This window comes from Doryrhamphus excisus, chromosome 1, assembly GCF_030265055.1.
Source record: "Doryrhamphus excisus isolate RoL2022-K1 chromosome 1, RoL_Dexc_1.0, whole genome shotgun sequence".
NCBI lineage: Eukaryota > Metazoa > Chordata > Actinopteri > Syngnathiformes > Syngnathidae > Doryrhamphus > Doryrhamphus excisus.
The window spans coordinates 10,393,846-10,408,839 of record NC_080466.1 but is presented as its reverse complement, the minus strand read 5'-3'; the positions used below and the strand labels follow the sequence as shown (position 1 = coordinate 10,408,839).

General features: G+C 41.1%; 2 protein-coding genes across 4 annotated transcripts; both read right to left on the bottom strand.

The window, feature by feature from the left end:
• Nucleotides 1-1,115: 1,115 nt before the first annotated feature.
• cnga1a (cyclic nucleotide gated channel subunit alpha 1a) lies at nt 1,116-8,444 on the bottom strand. 3 transcript variants are annotated; one of them, XM_058091585.1, is made up of 8 exons: nt 8,257-8,444; nt 6,064-6,168; nt 5,929-5,991; nt 5,714-5,761; nt 5,527-5,631; nt 4,535-4,641; nt 2,938-3,548; nt 1,116-2,164 (listed from the first exon to the last, which is right to left on the bottom strand). In XM_058091585.1, exons 2-8 carry the CDS (start codon nt 6,156-6,158, stop codon nt 1,274-1,276), a joined length of 1,920 nt encoding a protein of 639 aa, XP_057947568.1. In that variant the 5' UTR covers nt 6,159-6,168; nt 8,257-8,444; the 3' UTR covers nt 1,116-1,273. The 3 variants fall into 3 exon arrangements, with proteins under 3 accessions (XP_057947568.1, XP_057947567.1, XP_057947569.1); XM_058091584.1 differs by having other exon boundaries at nt 8,135-8,277; XM_058091586.1 differs by lacking the exons at nt 5,714-5,761; nt 5,929-5,991; nt 6,064-6,168; nt 8,257-8,444 and adding an exon at nt 5,074-5,176.
• A 1,958-nt stretch (nt 8,445-10,402) lies between these two features.
• On the bottom strand, nt 10,403-14,523 carry enam (enamelin). The gene is made up of 8 exons (XM_058086634.1): nt 14,473-14,523; nt 12,607-12,665; nt 12,487-12,510; nt 12,293-12,358; nt 12,181-12,222; nt 10,981-11,004; nt 10,785-10,898; nt 10,403-10,699 (listed from the first exon to the last, which is right to left on the bottom strand). Exons 2-8 carry the CDS (start codon nt 12,658-12,660, stop codon nt 10,403-10,405), a joined length of 621 nt encoding a protein of 206 aa, XP_057942617.1. The 5' UTR covers nt 12,661-12,665; nt 14,473-14,523.
• Between the last annotated feature and the right edge of the window lie 471 nt (nt 14,524-14,994).

The window sequence follows — 14,994 nt, the reverse complement described above, 5'->3', positions numbered from 1 at the left end:
CCAGCCATAGACATGTCGTCCACTGTGGAACCGCTATTAGTTGTCTTCAGTGTTATTTGACTCTCACTGAAATAGTTTTTAAAATATGTGGCTTTCGTTGCTCTCTTACAATGGTATGGTATGGTATGGTATGGTATGGTATGGTATGGTATGGTATGGTATGGTATGGTATGGTATGGTATGGTATGGGATGGGATGGGATGGGATGGGATAGTGTGGGATGGTATGGGGTAGTATGGTATGGTCTGGGATGGGATGGTGTGGGATGGGATGGTATGTATGGTATTATGCTATGGGATGGTATGGTATGGGATGGGATAGTGTGGGATGGTATGGGATGGGATGGGGTAGTATGGTATGGGATGGTATGGTATGGGATGGTGTGGGATGGTATGGGATGGTATGGGGTGGTATGGGGTGGTATGTATGGTATGGTATGGGATGGTGTGGGATGGTATGGGATGGGATAGTGTGGGATGGTATGGGATGGTATGGGGTAGTATGGTATGGGATGGTGTGGGATGGGATGGTATGTATGGTATGGGATAGTATGGGGTGGTATGGTATGGTATGGTATGGGATGGTGTGGGATGGTATGGGATGGGATAGTGTGGGATGGTATGGGATGGTATGGGGTAGTATGGTATGGGATGGGATGGTATGTATGGTATGGGATGGTATGGTATGGTATGGGATGGGATAGTGTGGGATGGTATGTATGGTATGGGATGGTGTGGGATGGTATGGGATGGTATGGGGTGGTATGGGATGGTATGTATGGTATGGTATGATGTGGGATGGGATGGGATAGTGTGGGATGGTATGGGATGGTATGGGGTAGTATGGTATGGGATGGGATGGTGTGGGATGGTATGTATGGTATGGGATGGTATGGGGTGGTATGAGATGGGATGGGATAGTGTGGGATGGTATGGGTGGTATGTATGGTATGGGATGGTGTGGGATGGTGTGGGATGGTGTGGGATGGGATGGTATGTATGGTATGGTATGGTATGGTATGGTATGGTATGGTATGGTATGGTATGGTATGGTATGGTATGGTACAGTATGGTATGGTATGGTATGGGAAAGGATGGGATGGGATGTATGGTATGGGATGGTATGGTGTGGGATGGTATGGGATGGTATGGGATGGTATGGAATGGTATGGAATGGTATGGTAGATTTACTGCCTATGTTTACACATCAAAGAGTTTCCATGGTTTCTAATGTTTTTAAGCTGCTCTAAGTGCTATGTTTTCTTGAAATGATTTTATTTTCCTTCTTCTCGGATCACTTTTTCACCATCCTCATCCTTTGCTTCGCCCTTCTCTTCCTCTTCGTTTTCCTCCCCTCCAGCTTTATCGTCTTCCACCTGAATTCCCTCCTTTTTCACCTCCTTTTCCTCCTCTTCATCCTCTACCTCCTCACCTGTCATTCGTTCCAGGTCGGTGATACGATGCCATAGAGCTGTATCCGTTTTCTTGTGTTTTCCAAGGATCTTCTTCAGCTTGGTCTGCATCAGCTCCATTGTGTTGTATAATCTGCTGACCTTCTCCTCTAACTCCTTGGCCTCCGGCTTGATGTTGGCAGGATCCAAGTCAATCAGGCCGTCTTTCATCAGGATCTGTCGGCCTTTCTCCTCCAGCATGCCCTTAGCATCCGGGTATTCCACTAGCGACTCCATCAGGTCATCCTTGGACAGGCAGAAGAGGTCAGAGTATCCAATGCTGCGGATGTTGGCAGTCCGCCTGTTTCCTGCTTTGCTGCCCTTGATATTAAGGATACTGATCTCACCGAAATAACTCCCGCTCCCGAGCACCACAAACTGAGTCACGCCATCATCCGCCACGACCGCCAATTTCCCATCTTTGATGATGTACATCTCACGACCGATATCGCCCTTCTTGCAGATGTAGTCTCCGGGGCTGAACACCTGAGGCCGGAGCTTTAGCACCAGCTCGATCAGCAGGCCCGCTTCACAGTCAGCAAAAATGCGAACCTTCTTTAGCGTCTCCATGTGAACTTGGATGGCTATCTCGGCTTTCAGCTTGTCTGGGAGATACCGCAGAACCTCACGTTCATCCTGTGCCTTGCCATTGTTCCACAGGTAGTCAAACCACTTGATGACGCGCAATTCCAGATCCTTGCTGACCTTTCGAACCTGAAAATAAGGGTGTTTCATGCAATCAGAGATAACAATAAAAAAACAATATTTATATTGTTATATATATACTGTATATAAAACAATATTTATGAATACAATGCTTTTGTGGTCACAGCATAGAAAACCTGTTTATGACTTTCTAAATAGGTTTTTTAACATTATTAGAGCCCTCTAGACATAAAATAACACCCCTATAGTGACTATGACGCTCTTGTTACCCAATATAGTAGGCAGAGAAAATAATAACAATAACATACATCTTAAACATAAATAAGATGTAACCTAGACTCACATATTAGCTTTGTTTTGTCCTGGAAAGTGTATTTCCTGGTGGCTGTTATCTCATCAATATGACATTACTGAAACCTAGTAATTAGTGTAATAATAATACTAATAATAATAAATTTTATTTATATTGCATTTTACATTACGGAAATCTGAAAGTGCTACAAAGAAAGCATAAAACCTACAGTGAAGCGATAAAACAAATAAAATACTGTAAAATACTACAGCTTACATTCTTCTGGATGTCTCATATTTGTATTTTGGTTTATTTTGCCTTTTTATTAGGTCAAGAATATGCCAATTTTGCGTATATAAATGTCAATCTATTGAAATATTTTATGCAAATAGCCTACGATACTGTATTTTTCCACTCCTACAAACTTCTGTCACCTCATACCTCATACGTCTCAAATTGCTGATACTATGTCCCTTGAGAAAGTATAAAGTGTGTGATGGGTGTGCTGACTGCTGTGAGATTCTGTTACCTGCATGTACTGCTTGATGTTGTCAATTCGAGCCTGGAACTGGGCTTGGGCTGCATTCATGTTGGAGATCATCGTAGCAATATTTCCCACAATGGTGGCAAAGATGAGAACCCCAACTAAGAAGTCCACCACATGGAAGAAAAATTCAGAATCGAGGGCCGGTGGTGGCGTTTCCCCAATGGTGGTCAGAGTCAGTGTGGACCAGTAGAGGCTGAAGGCATACTTCCTCATGGGCTGCCCAAACGCAGGTTCCTCTGGGTCATCTAACGCTGGGTAAACCCATTCATCCGCTCCAAAACCAATAGACTTGGAGAAGGAAAAGTAGAAGCAGGCGTTCCAATGGATAATGATGAGGATGTACATGATCAGGTTTGCAATGCGGAATATATTGGGGTAGTTAGTTTTAGTTTCCGTCTTTGTGAAGAATTCCATCATGCGGCTGATCCTGAGCAGCTTATTGATGCGGATCTCCGGGTAGTCCATACCCAGAAGTAGATACAGGATGTCGGTTGGAAACATGGAGATAACATCCAGCCGGAACTGGAAGCTGTTCATGTAGCGGTCGCGCAGCAGCTTTTCATCTTTGATCATCAGGCCTTGCTCGAGGTAACCTGCAGAGGTACAATGATTTATTGACAGGCTAGATTTCAACCTGATTGTCCTTCATTAGGCCTATATTCATTCATTTTTTAAAAATCAGTTAGCATATTGACACAAATATAGGACAACCCTGAATATAAGACAACCCTCCTTTTGACAAAACAAATGTATTTTTTAAGACTGTGTGTCTGCATTTCTCCACATCACAATGAGACTATCCTAGCTGACTTTGGCAAGAAGCGGAGTACACCCTGGACTGGTTGCCAGCCACTCACAGATCTCTACACATATAAGACTTTTTTTTCTGATTGCAGTCAAAGTCAAAATTTGTCAATATGTAAAATGTATTCCTTAAGAAGGAATGGTTTATTTTGGTTTATTTACTTCATTGACACCCAATTATTTGGGGTTTTGCAAAACAATAAAACACTGCAATATAAAAACAGGCACGGCGGTCGAGACCAGGGTTCAATTCCACCCTCGGCAATCTCTGTGTGGAGTTTGCATGTTCTCCCCGTGCATGCGTGGTTTTCCTCCGGGTACTCCGGTTTCCTCCCACATTCCAAAAACATGCTAGGTAAATTGGCGACTCCAAATTGTCCATAGGTATGAATGTGAGTGTGAATGGTTGTTTGTCTATATGTGCCCTATGATTGGCTGGCGACCAGTCCGGGGTGTACCCCGCCTCTCCCCCGAAGACAGCTGGGATAGGCTCCTGCGACCCTCGTGAGGACAAAGCGGTAGAAAATGAATGAATATAAAACCAACTTTTAGGACTTTAGGAAATTATTATTATTATATTATATATTATATTATATATTATATTATTATTATTATTTAGTTTTTTGTCATTATGTGCTATTTCGGTTTACCAAAGCCTGAAGTTGCACATAACAGCTAATTCATTTATGTCTGTGTCAAAATCTGACATTGATTTTATACATACTTGAGCACAGGTTTAGCAAATAAGTTGCCCATCTTTGTCCGTGTGTTTCACCTGTTCTCGTCCTGACGAACATATCAGCCAAGTACATGAGGTCTGAGGTGTAGTCCAATAAAATCCAGTAAACGATGAAGTTGTGCTGCAACTCCTCAAAGCATGCCCTGTTTGAACACCACCAGAAAACATATGTAAATACTGAAATTAATACAATTAAAATGATGCTTTACACATTTATTTGACTGCTAACATGTCTTGTTTTTGGCAAATTTGAAATGTAAATTTGAATTTGCTTTGCATGTTTCTCACACATTTCAACACATTTCAAAATAAGTCAATGATAATGTAAAGTGCGGTTTTTAAATGGAAAATTCAGACCTACATGGCCCTGTATAAGAAAGACCCTGGGCAAAAACAGCCTGCTTGGCAGAGTTCTAAGATGAAAACCAATGCTCATCTCAATTTTTTTCACAGAAAACATCTTGATGATCTCCAAGACCTTTGAGAAAATACTCTGAGACAAAGTTGAACTTGTTGGAAGATGTGTCCCATTACATCTGGTGTACAAGTAACAGAGCAGAAAAAGAACATCATACCAACAGTAAAATGTGGTGGTGGTAGTGTGATGGTCTGTGGCTTTTTTGCTGCTTCAGCGACATGCTGGAAAACCCTCCGATGGGCCAAAATTCCTCCACAGCGCTGTAAGAGACTCATTGCAAGTTATCGCAATTCCTTGATTGCAGTTGTTGCTGCTAAGGGTGGCCCAACCAGTTATTAGGTTTTGAGGGCAATTTTTTTTCACACAGGGCCCTGTAGATTTGGATTATTTTATTCCTTAATCATAGATTTTCATTAAATACCCAATTGAGAACATTTTGACAATGGTTGTTGACAATGGTCATCAGTTCCAGACAGTGACGCACATTTGTCTTGTTGTTAGAGAGGGTGGCACTATTATTGTCCGCCAATAATGTGGTAAATGTGGCCGAAATGTAAGCCTTTCTCGGTGTAGTGAATGTAGATTAGAAAGAAGTTGTCCAAGCAGTCACCTGGCAATGATCATGGTCCAGTTGTACATGACAGGCAATGTGATGATGAACAGCCAGTTGTAATAGAGATTTCCAGCTGGGTTAATAACAAATATTTCTTTGGGCCTGTACAAAAAGACAACACACGTTGGTTAAAATGAATCGCCTTAAATTCACCATCCCTGGTCCTGTTTCGTGATTCACTTACTTTTCTACACCCTTCTCATTTGCTCCCTTTTCTTGCTTTTCCTTCTTCCTGTGAAGCGAACATTTAGCGGTAATGCATTTGTCAGACGTAATGTAATAGCTCGTTCTTTTGTCATTTTTTTTCCCCAAGAGAAAAGCCTTGAATATGCCTTTAAAACAACATGAAAGTGAACAAGGGCTTCACTTATCTCATCACGGCTCCCTCATTGTACTTACTCTTCACTGTTATTATTGTTGTTCACATTGAGAAGGTGGTGAGGGACCGCATGAGGCGCCATCCTTCAAGGCAAAGAGAACAAATGAAACCCACTGTGCTTATACAATGTAATGTGTATGTTAAAATCTGCTCACATGTCGACCTCGCTGTGATCTGCACTCTTGGAGGCAGCCGGTGGCGCCGTCTCAAGTGGTACAGGGAGGTGGCGAGTAATGGTCGACGTGGTCATGGCAACACATCTGCAGTCGTAGGCGTCACAAAAAAACCCAAAACATCAGGAAGAAGTTTTGTGTCAGGTTAACATACACGAGGATGCAGTAGTAAACAATTGAATCAAATACAGTGGAACCTTGGTTAGCATCATTCATTCGTCAATGAAGATCAAACCGAAACAGAGGCTGAGTTACTCCAATGAATAATGTAAATCCAGTTTCCATCCCTTCCAGAAAGCTAAAAAGCACTTAAAAACACTTAAAAGGACTAAAATGTGGCAAAATATTCTAAGTATTACATGTTATCATAAATGTACCTGGTGCTACATGATGTTTTTGGAGGTTTTTTAATAGCAGTCTTTGTATTTACGGTTACTTTTACTTTTATTGAAGATGTGATTCGTGACACCACTGCTCCCAAAGACACAATGTTGCAGCGAGATCAACACCTTTGTCTTCAACACCACCTTCCTATTTTGCCATGAGTTATTTATTGAATTCAATAGTGTTTCTGACCTCAGGGACCCATAATGGAGCCAAAGAAGCTACACACAATAACCCGAACAAAAAATGTCTAGATTCTCCAGAATCTGCACCTATTCCAGCTGTATTTGCTTTGATTTCCAAAACGGTCTGTTTTAATGTTTTAATTGTCAGTCCAAGGAGGAGCACTCATTGTTGGACACACTTTGTCAGAGGCACCGCTGGTGCTGTGGAGCTCTGAAGTTGGACGTGAGGGTATTGCGTTTACTTTAATATAAAATATTAGTTAAAAAAAACTTGGTGTTCAGCAACATGAGATGCACTCAATTGTGCAGACAATCTTGGCACAACATTGGTAGTGGAAATATGGTCATTACACGTTTTTTCACTTGACTACCCGTATTCCAGCCATCAATGAGCGTTGTGGTTCTCCCCACTTGGCTGCACAGTGTCCGACATTAATGCACCTTTCCCGTCGAGAGCGCACAGCCTCTCTGGTCAGCAACAGTTTGGCGGATATTCCACATTCATATTCACAAAAACAGTCCGGTCTGCAATGCCGTTGACAGATTAAAATGAAATATTTTTCTCTTGCTGGCAATCACCAACTCCAACCACTTCTGCTTGAGCTTGCCTCGTAGAAAGATTTCCTGGGAGCCATAGCTAACAACCCTAAACAGAAAGAAGCAGATTTGTGCGGAGGGCGGTTCTAAAACGGATCTGGCCTACAACGCATGTCCCTATAAGGACGCACGGCTCCCTGTGATGTCAACAGTGTTAGTAAAAGGCATCATTTAATGTGAGAATACAACATTTTTGACAACGTTTATAGGTCAGAAAAGTGGAAAAAGCATAATATGATATGAATACAATATAAAGCATAATAGGTCCCCTTTAAGAAATAAATCATCACAAATCAAGAAGGTGGCTAACAGTTTGCTAACCCAAAAAATACACACAAACGTACAAAATGAAATTTTTTTCACAAATCAATGTTAACTGAAAAACCAGTCCCACTGTAAACACAATTTAAAGAAAAATACCTTTGGAGACAATTTAATACAAAACTTTGATGTCTTTGAGAAAGAAAAAAACCTGTATCATAAGGAAAATAAAAGTGTCCTTACAAATGCAGCCCAGATCTAGCTAGTTAGCAGCTACTGATTAAAGACTGACATTAGTAGTCAAATCCACGTACTTGGACTTTACCATCTCTTCCGCAATTAATATCTCTATAAGTCTCCATAGTTTGTTTTTCTTGTCCTCTCAAACCAATATTTGAGAAAATGTTTATGTCTTTGTTTTGGCATTGTTGAGACATTTGGACCCAAATGAACCCAAATACAACAAGACAGGGAAGCTTTAAACTGTTTGAATTGGGGGTGTCGGGGGGGGGGGGGGGGGGGGGGGGGGTCACGGTACAGGGAGCACATGAGCCTTAAACTGTCCACTTTTCGATGCTATTGGAAAGCAAAATTGAAATTTGAAAATATTCACAGTGTCTGCCTACCTTTCCTGATAGTAGCTATCAAGGTCATTTCCACTCACATCAGAAAGATCCCAGGTCCTCAGAACCTAACATACCACCATAACAACATGTATCCATTCTACTGATAAAGCATTGGGGCTTACCTAATGCTGTCATGCTCTTATAAAGAGTAGATGGATTAGTGGTGGCTGAGAAGATAGGGGACTGTAAGGCTGCCCCCTTTCTCGGTCCCACTGGAGTGAAAGACTCACATGGACAAGCTCAATTCTGCCTCTTTGTGTAATCCAAAGTGCTGAAAGACACTTAGTGGAGATGTTTGTGTTTATGCTCAACATATTTGTCTGATTTGTGGAACCGTAGAGGATTTAGACTCCTTGCACACATGGACACACATGCTGAGTCAGCGCTCTCAGCAAATGCAGCTCTGATCCTATTACATGTTGCCGGCTATACGAGGCGAGGCTTCACATCAGGTAGACATGCTCGCCCTTCAATAAACAAGAGTATTTTGCTGTTGTTTGCAATTTTATCACTTCAATTTTCTCACTTCCACAAATAGGCACAAAAAGTTATTTAGCATCATCACTTTTTTTCCATAGGAAATAATGTAAATCTAATTACCATTAATTCATTCATTCATTCATTTTCTACCGCTTATACTCACAAGGGTCACAGAGTGCTGGAGCCTATCCCAGCTGTCTTTGGGCAAGATGCGGGGTACACCCTGGACTGGTCGCCAGCCAATCACAGGGCACATATAGACAAACAACCATTCACACTCACATTCATACCTATGGACAATTTGGAGTCGCTAATTAACCTAGCATGTTTTTGGAATGTGGGAGGAAACCGGAGTACCTGGAGAAAACCCACGCATGCACGGGGAGAACATGTAAACTCCACACAGAGACGCCTATGGGAGAATCGAACCCGGGTCTTCCTGATCTAATGACTATGTGGCTCCACTATGGATAAATGAAATAATTTAATTCTGCAATATTGAATGTTCTGAATTCCTGTTTCTATGTCAGTGTTCTCCCAAATGATGCTGCCTGTTGGAGGAGTTGTGCTGCATAGATATAGCTATGTTGTCATCTTGTGTTTCTTTAGACAGTGAACTACTTGAGGCTGAATGGACCGTGCCCATGTGACTTCAGATAATGTAGATAACGTAGACAATAATGATAAATGTATGCAGTTTTTGGAATGTGGGAGGAAGCCGGAGTCCACGGGGAGAACATGCAAACTCCACACAGAGATCACCTAGGGTGGAATTGATCTAACCACTCATCCGCCGTGCAGTCAGAAAATATATTTTATGTTGAATTATTATCGTTTTCGATGCAGAAAATACTGAAAAAATATGAACGAAATGAACTTTTACCTTAATCAAGCCTTTCTTTGGCGAAGACGGCAATTAACGTCCAGGGGAGGAAGAGGAGGGGATCCAGACCAACAACATCTTCTCCTGTTTGTGATCTTTGTTTCATTAACACCTTTCACAACATTAGTGTCCTTGATTTCTTTTTTTTTGCCGGGATGGGATATTTGTTCTCTACAAATAAAGTTGATTTGATTTTGATTTGATCTGTGTATTTTCTTGCTTGACTTCAATAGTGTTTCTCTCATATTTCATTCATCCTCCATCCATCAATCCACTTTCTATGCTGCTTATCCTCGCAGGGGTATGCTGGAGCCTATCCCAGCTGTCAAACATTCACACTCACATTCATACTTATTTACAATATGGAGTTGCCAATTAATCTAATATGTTTTTGGAATGTGGGAAGTGAGTAACCAGAGAAAACCTTATTTTTTTTGTAATTAATCATATATTTTGGCAGCTATACAATTTTCTGCTTCATTGATCATCATGATCTCAAAACTAGCCCACTTGAAACACATGTGAGTGACAGGAAAAAAAGCTGTGACTCACTTGGGAAGAATTTGTTTTGTCTTTCGGTTCCCATGTATAAATCTCAATATAAGTATTTTTTAGAATGTTATCTAGTTGGGAAAATACTGTCTTGTATCTGTGTCAATATGGTCCTCGAGATAAGCAGTTTAGTGTAACAGCAAAAGCTTGAAGAAGATAAAAAGTTGTAGAAAGAACATTTTATGGTGCTGGGGTCTGATTTAATAGGAGGGGATATGGCAGCTTGGATAAAAAGATACACATGAAGAAAGTGGTGCTATTTTGTGCTAATCTTTATCTGACAGGACTCTTATAAAAGTCCAGTCAGTCATAACCTAGGAGATGTTTTACAGCCTGGAACGAAGGCGCAAAAATTACTTTGGCACTGAAGGCTCTGATCCTGCGACAGGAGCGTCAGCCTCAGGAGCAGCAGCATGTCCTCCTGCAACATCTCCAACTTCAGAGCCAGGTGGTGCAGCGTTCAAAGTTGCCACGTCGCCACCATTTGGTGAAGCCTCCACAACCTCAGCCGGCACGTCGACAGCAGCTACAGGAACAGATGCATTGGCGGCGGCCTCTGCGGCTGACTCCTCCTCTTCTGCTTCCTCTGCTTCTTCAGCCTCTTCATCAGAGTTTAGAGGAGCAGCTAATTTTGGAGCAGATTCAGCCTCCTGTGTAGGGACATGTTACATTTATATTACATTTTTAACACACAGTGCTAAGAACTACATTCAGCTAAATGTCAAGACTTCTCACGTCGTTCTCTTCCTCTGATGCTTCTCCAGCTGACTGTGCAGGAGCCTGAGGTGGAGGAGGAGGTGGAGGAGGAGGAGCGCCAGTGGCTGGCTGAGCTGGTGCAGCATCCACCGTCTTATATACCGTAAATGATATTGTTTTTAAAAGAAGCCTTAAAATGAAAACTTTGCATTACTTAATGTGTTGAAGAACGTACCACCACTGCAGCAGCAGGTTCAGCCTAGACAAAGGAAATAAAGTTATGAGTTATATTTAGTATACTACCATTTAAAAATGCAGTCTAGTAAAATACCGTTTTTTCTTCTATGTAGTGGTTGAAGGTGTTTATATACCCATTTTTTAACACTACGATTTTTGGTTTGTTTATTCAAAAATGAGGGGTTATCTTATATTTAGGGGAGTTTTCTATTCATGTCATTACACTATTGTTATGTTTATGTTCATTTTATATGTTTTCTTCTTTCTCTTTGGGCTTTTCCCTTCAGGGGTCACCACAGCAAATCCATCGTTTCCATCCAACCCTGTCTCTCTCACACCAACTACCCTCATGTCCTCCTTCACTACATCCATAAACCTCCTCTTTGGTCTTCCTCTCTAAATGCAGCATCTTTCTACCAATATATTCACTATCTCTCCTCTGGACATGTCCCAACCATCTCAGTCTGGCCTCTATGACTTTATCTCCAAGGCCTCTAACATGTAATGTCCCTCTGATGTATTCCTTCCTGATCCTATCCATTCTGGTCACTCCAAATGAGAACCTCAGCATCCTCATCTCTGCTACCTCCAGTTCTGCTTCCTGTCTTTTCCTCAGTGGCACTGTCTCTTGACCAAACAACATGGCTGGTCTCACCACAGTTTTGTATACCTTTCCTTTCATTTTAGCTGAAACTCTTCTATCACACATCACACCTGACACTTTTCTCCATCCTGCCTGCACACGCTTCTTCACCTCCTTTTCACAATCTCCATAATTTTATATGTTTTATAAGGCTTAATTTGGAAAGGATGTATGTGGTAAAAGGTCTGCTGTCTGTGCTAAAATTTTTAAATATTTTGATGCTTTTCTGACCACACTTCGAGGTGCGAGATACAAATTATTTGACAAAAAGCTAGCAAGATAAGCAGAATCAGACTGGGCGGGAACATAAAAATGGACACACACGACACTGTGGAGTTCACACAGAAGCCCCCGTCTCCACAACACAAGGATAACTGCACAGGGAACGTTTAACATCCAAGTCTTAGCCCAGAAAACTCCACAATTGTGTAGATTTTGTAGATGCTGCTGAATGAGCTCTTTATTGTCATTTTGTTTGTGAGGCCACGGGGCGTTTATATGCGGAGCTTAATTGAGTATTTCCACAATATTTGAGGTCATTGTTTAGAATCTTACAGGAGCTTCTGCAGCAGGAAGGAAAGGGTTTGCAACCATCCCCTGGGGAAAAGAAACATAAATCAGTAATTACATGTATTTTCTTTTGTATTGAAATAATCTGGCTACGTACCTGCTGCTGGTACAACCGATACATCTCCATCCACCTCAGGGCCTCATTGGCGTGTGCAGCAATCTGCTGGAGAAATACCAGACGTCTCCAGACACGCAGTGCAATTGAGCCAATTATCATGTTGCACATCTATCATGACGTGACATTCAATAGACTGATGAAAAGCTGGTATGTGACAGACAGTGGTAACTTACCTCGTTGTTTTGACTCTCCTGAGCCTACACAGGAAGAAGAAGATGGGGCAAGCAAAGGTAATGATTGATGATTAAATATTCAAGTATGAGGATGGTTTTTTTTTTTAAATTTAGACTTACAGGAGCCGCTGAGCAAGCCACAAGCAGGCACATCATGAGGACGACATGCGCCATTTTCACTGTTTGGAGTTGAGAAATACTGTTAGTTATGTTCATCGTAAACATCGTAAACGGCAAGCATTTAGTTCTTATGAAATCCTAGGAACATTTTATTTTCAGTGTTTCATTTTGAAGCTATTTTGCTTGTTAACTTTGCCAAAGGATATTCATTTTTTAAGCATTAAGTTCATTCATTCATTCATTTTCTACCGCTTTTCCTCACAAGGGTCGCGGGGGGTGCAGGAGCATATCCCAGCTGTCTTCGGGCGTGAGGCGGGGTACACCCTGGACTGGTCGCCAGCCAATCACAGGGCACATATAGACAAACAACCATTCACACTCACATTCATAACTACAATTTGGAGTCACCAATTAACCTAGCATGTTTTTGGAATGTGGGAGGAAACCGGAGTACCCAGAGAAAACCCATGCATGCACGGGGAGAACATGCAAACTCCACACAGAGATGGCCGAGGTTGGAATTGAACCCTAGTCTCCTAGCTAACCACTAGACCACCGTGCCGCCCTGACCACTGCATTAAGTTAATTCTGTAAATTAACCTAAAAGACAAAACTACACAAAAACGACAACTTTAATCCCACACACATACAATGTCCGAATGAAAACAATTGAAAATGTCATTTTTTATTCCACATTTTTCAGAATAAACTCATATAATCCTGTTAAAATGTTAGTTTTTAATACTTATAATTGTCCTCCAACTGGTGCTCTTTATCCCATTCAAAGCATGCAGCAACATTTCAATAATACAAAGATGTCATGCTACAGAAATGAGAAAGTGTTGGGATAATGGTGTGAAAAAAAAGTGTTTCAAATGGAAATATGATATTACTGTAACATTTTTACTGTCGCATACACGTTTCCTTGTTTTGTTTCCAGCCTTCTCTCTCCTTGTGTTTTTTTCTTCTGAGACCCCCTACCACCGCTGGAGGTGGAGCTGCTGTATGCTTCTGACACCTATCATGACCCGTCTACTGATGCTAAGTACTGTCGGCTGGGAGACCGCCACATTGTTCCACCATCTATCCCATGAACTCAAGTGCAGCGTCTCTCTAGCTGAACCTGATTCTTTGCTTTGTTTTGTTCCTCCAGGATAATGGCACAGGGAACTGAAACTTCAAACTTTGGAGTTTTTCCATGGTGTAACCTTGTTAGTTTTTTGTGGAACAATTAAATACTTTGCAAACCTCAACTCACCTCTGCGTTTAGGGTCCAGACACACTTCATAGCGTAACATTTACAGCAGGTTTTGGGATAGGAATCTATAGTGGCAAGGTTTTTTTTAATATGACTAGTAAAAAAATAAGATTACATGAAAATCAAATGTTGGTACTTAATAATATTAAGCAAATACTCCTTGAAATATATTTTATGGAAATTAATTCTACTGTCATCATGACCATTATCCAACCACAAAAAGACAGTTACTATGGTACCCATTATGTCATTGTATGGTCATATCACCTCGTACTTTGGTACGTGACAAAAAAAAGATGTATTAATTTTTTTTTTTTAATTTAAACAATTAAATTCCAAAAAATACATTCAAATAAATTAAATGAAAAACATATTTTTTTTTAAATTAAATTATATTAGAAAGGCAGGAAGTGAACAAATGTAACAGTTACTGATTGTAAAAGTACCAGATGGAGGGGTAGGATTAAATAAGCTTTGTTTCTACCTACTCCTTTTGGACATGTGGAACTGTGAACTGATTATGTGATGCACTCAATTGTAATTTGATGCATGTTCAAATTAATTAAAACCATAACCATTACCATTACAAAATCATCCTAAAATCTTACCTTCTTCCTGCTGCAGAGAAGATAAAGACGATGAAGTGTTTCCAGAGGGATGGAAAGTGGTCTGTACCGGCCCTTTCTGGTGGATGTCATTTATATACCTGAACGTGGGGCCATAGCCAATCAAATGCAACCAAAAACACAGAGGAATGTGTTTGAAGACATATCACGGGGGTCTTCTTAACTTTAATTACATATTGTGTAAGTAGCACACATGCGTGTCTCTTTCACTGACATCCAAACTGATAGATGCGGACATTTCAGGTCAATTGAGTCCATGGAGTGAGGAGAAGACATCTTGTGTGATTTAGTGAGTCCACAAGCTGAACAAACACTTTGCAGTCCGAGAGTAGATGGTCTTCCAAGTAGCCTACGAAAGTGGCGCCTGTACTTTTTCTTCTTTTAGAAGTCCTGTTGTGACAAGCTTTTGTCCCCCAGGGGAAGCATCCCATTTAAAAAGCTCCATCTCACCTTTAATGGGATCTCTTTTTGCATTTACACTTGCATTCCAATGTTGCACTCAAA

What these genes read in the sequence shown, in the direction of transcription:
- enam (XM_058086634.1), bottom strand. Translation starts at nt 12,660, where the DNA reads ATGGCGCATGTCGTCCTCATGATGTGCCTGCTTGTGGCTTGCTCAGCG. An exon ending in TGGCTTGCTCAGCGGCTCCT is followed by an intron (nt 12,511 to 12,606) that starts GTAAGTCTAAAT and finishes CTTCCTGTGTAG; the next exon opens with GCTCAGGAGAGTCAAAACAA. An exon ending in AGGAGAGTCAAAACAACGAG is followed by an intron (nt 12,359 to 12,486) that starts GTAAGTTACCAC and finishes GTATTTCTCCAG; the next exon opens with CAGATTGCTGCACACGCCAA.
- cnga1a (XM_058091585.1), bottom strand. Translation starts at nt 6,158, where the DNA reads ATGACCACGTCGACCATTACTCGCCACCTCCCTGTACCACTTGAGACG. An exon ending in GATCACAGCGAGGTCGACAT is followed by an intron (nt 5,992 to 6,063) that starts GTGAGCAGATTT and finishes TTTGCCTTGAAG; the next exon opens with GATGGCGCCTCATGCGGTCC. An exon ending in ACATCAAGCAGTACATGCAG is followed by an intron (nt 2,165 to 2,937) that starts GTAACAGAATCT and finishes CCTTATTTTCAG; the next exon opens with GTTCGAAAGGTCAGCAAGGA.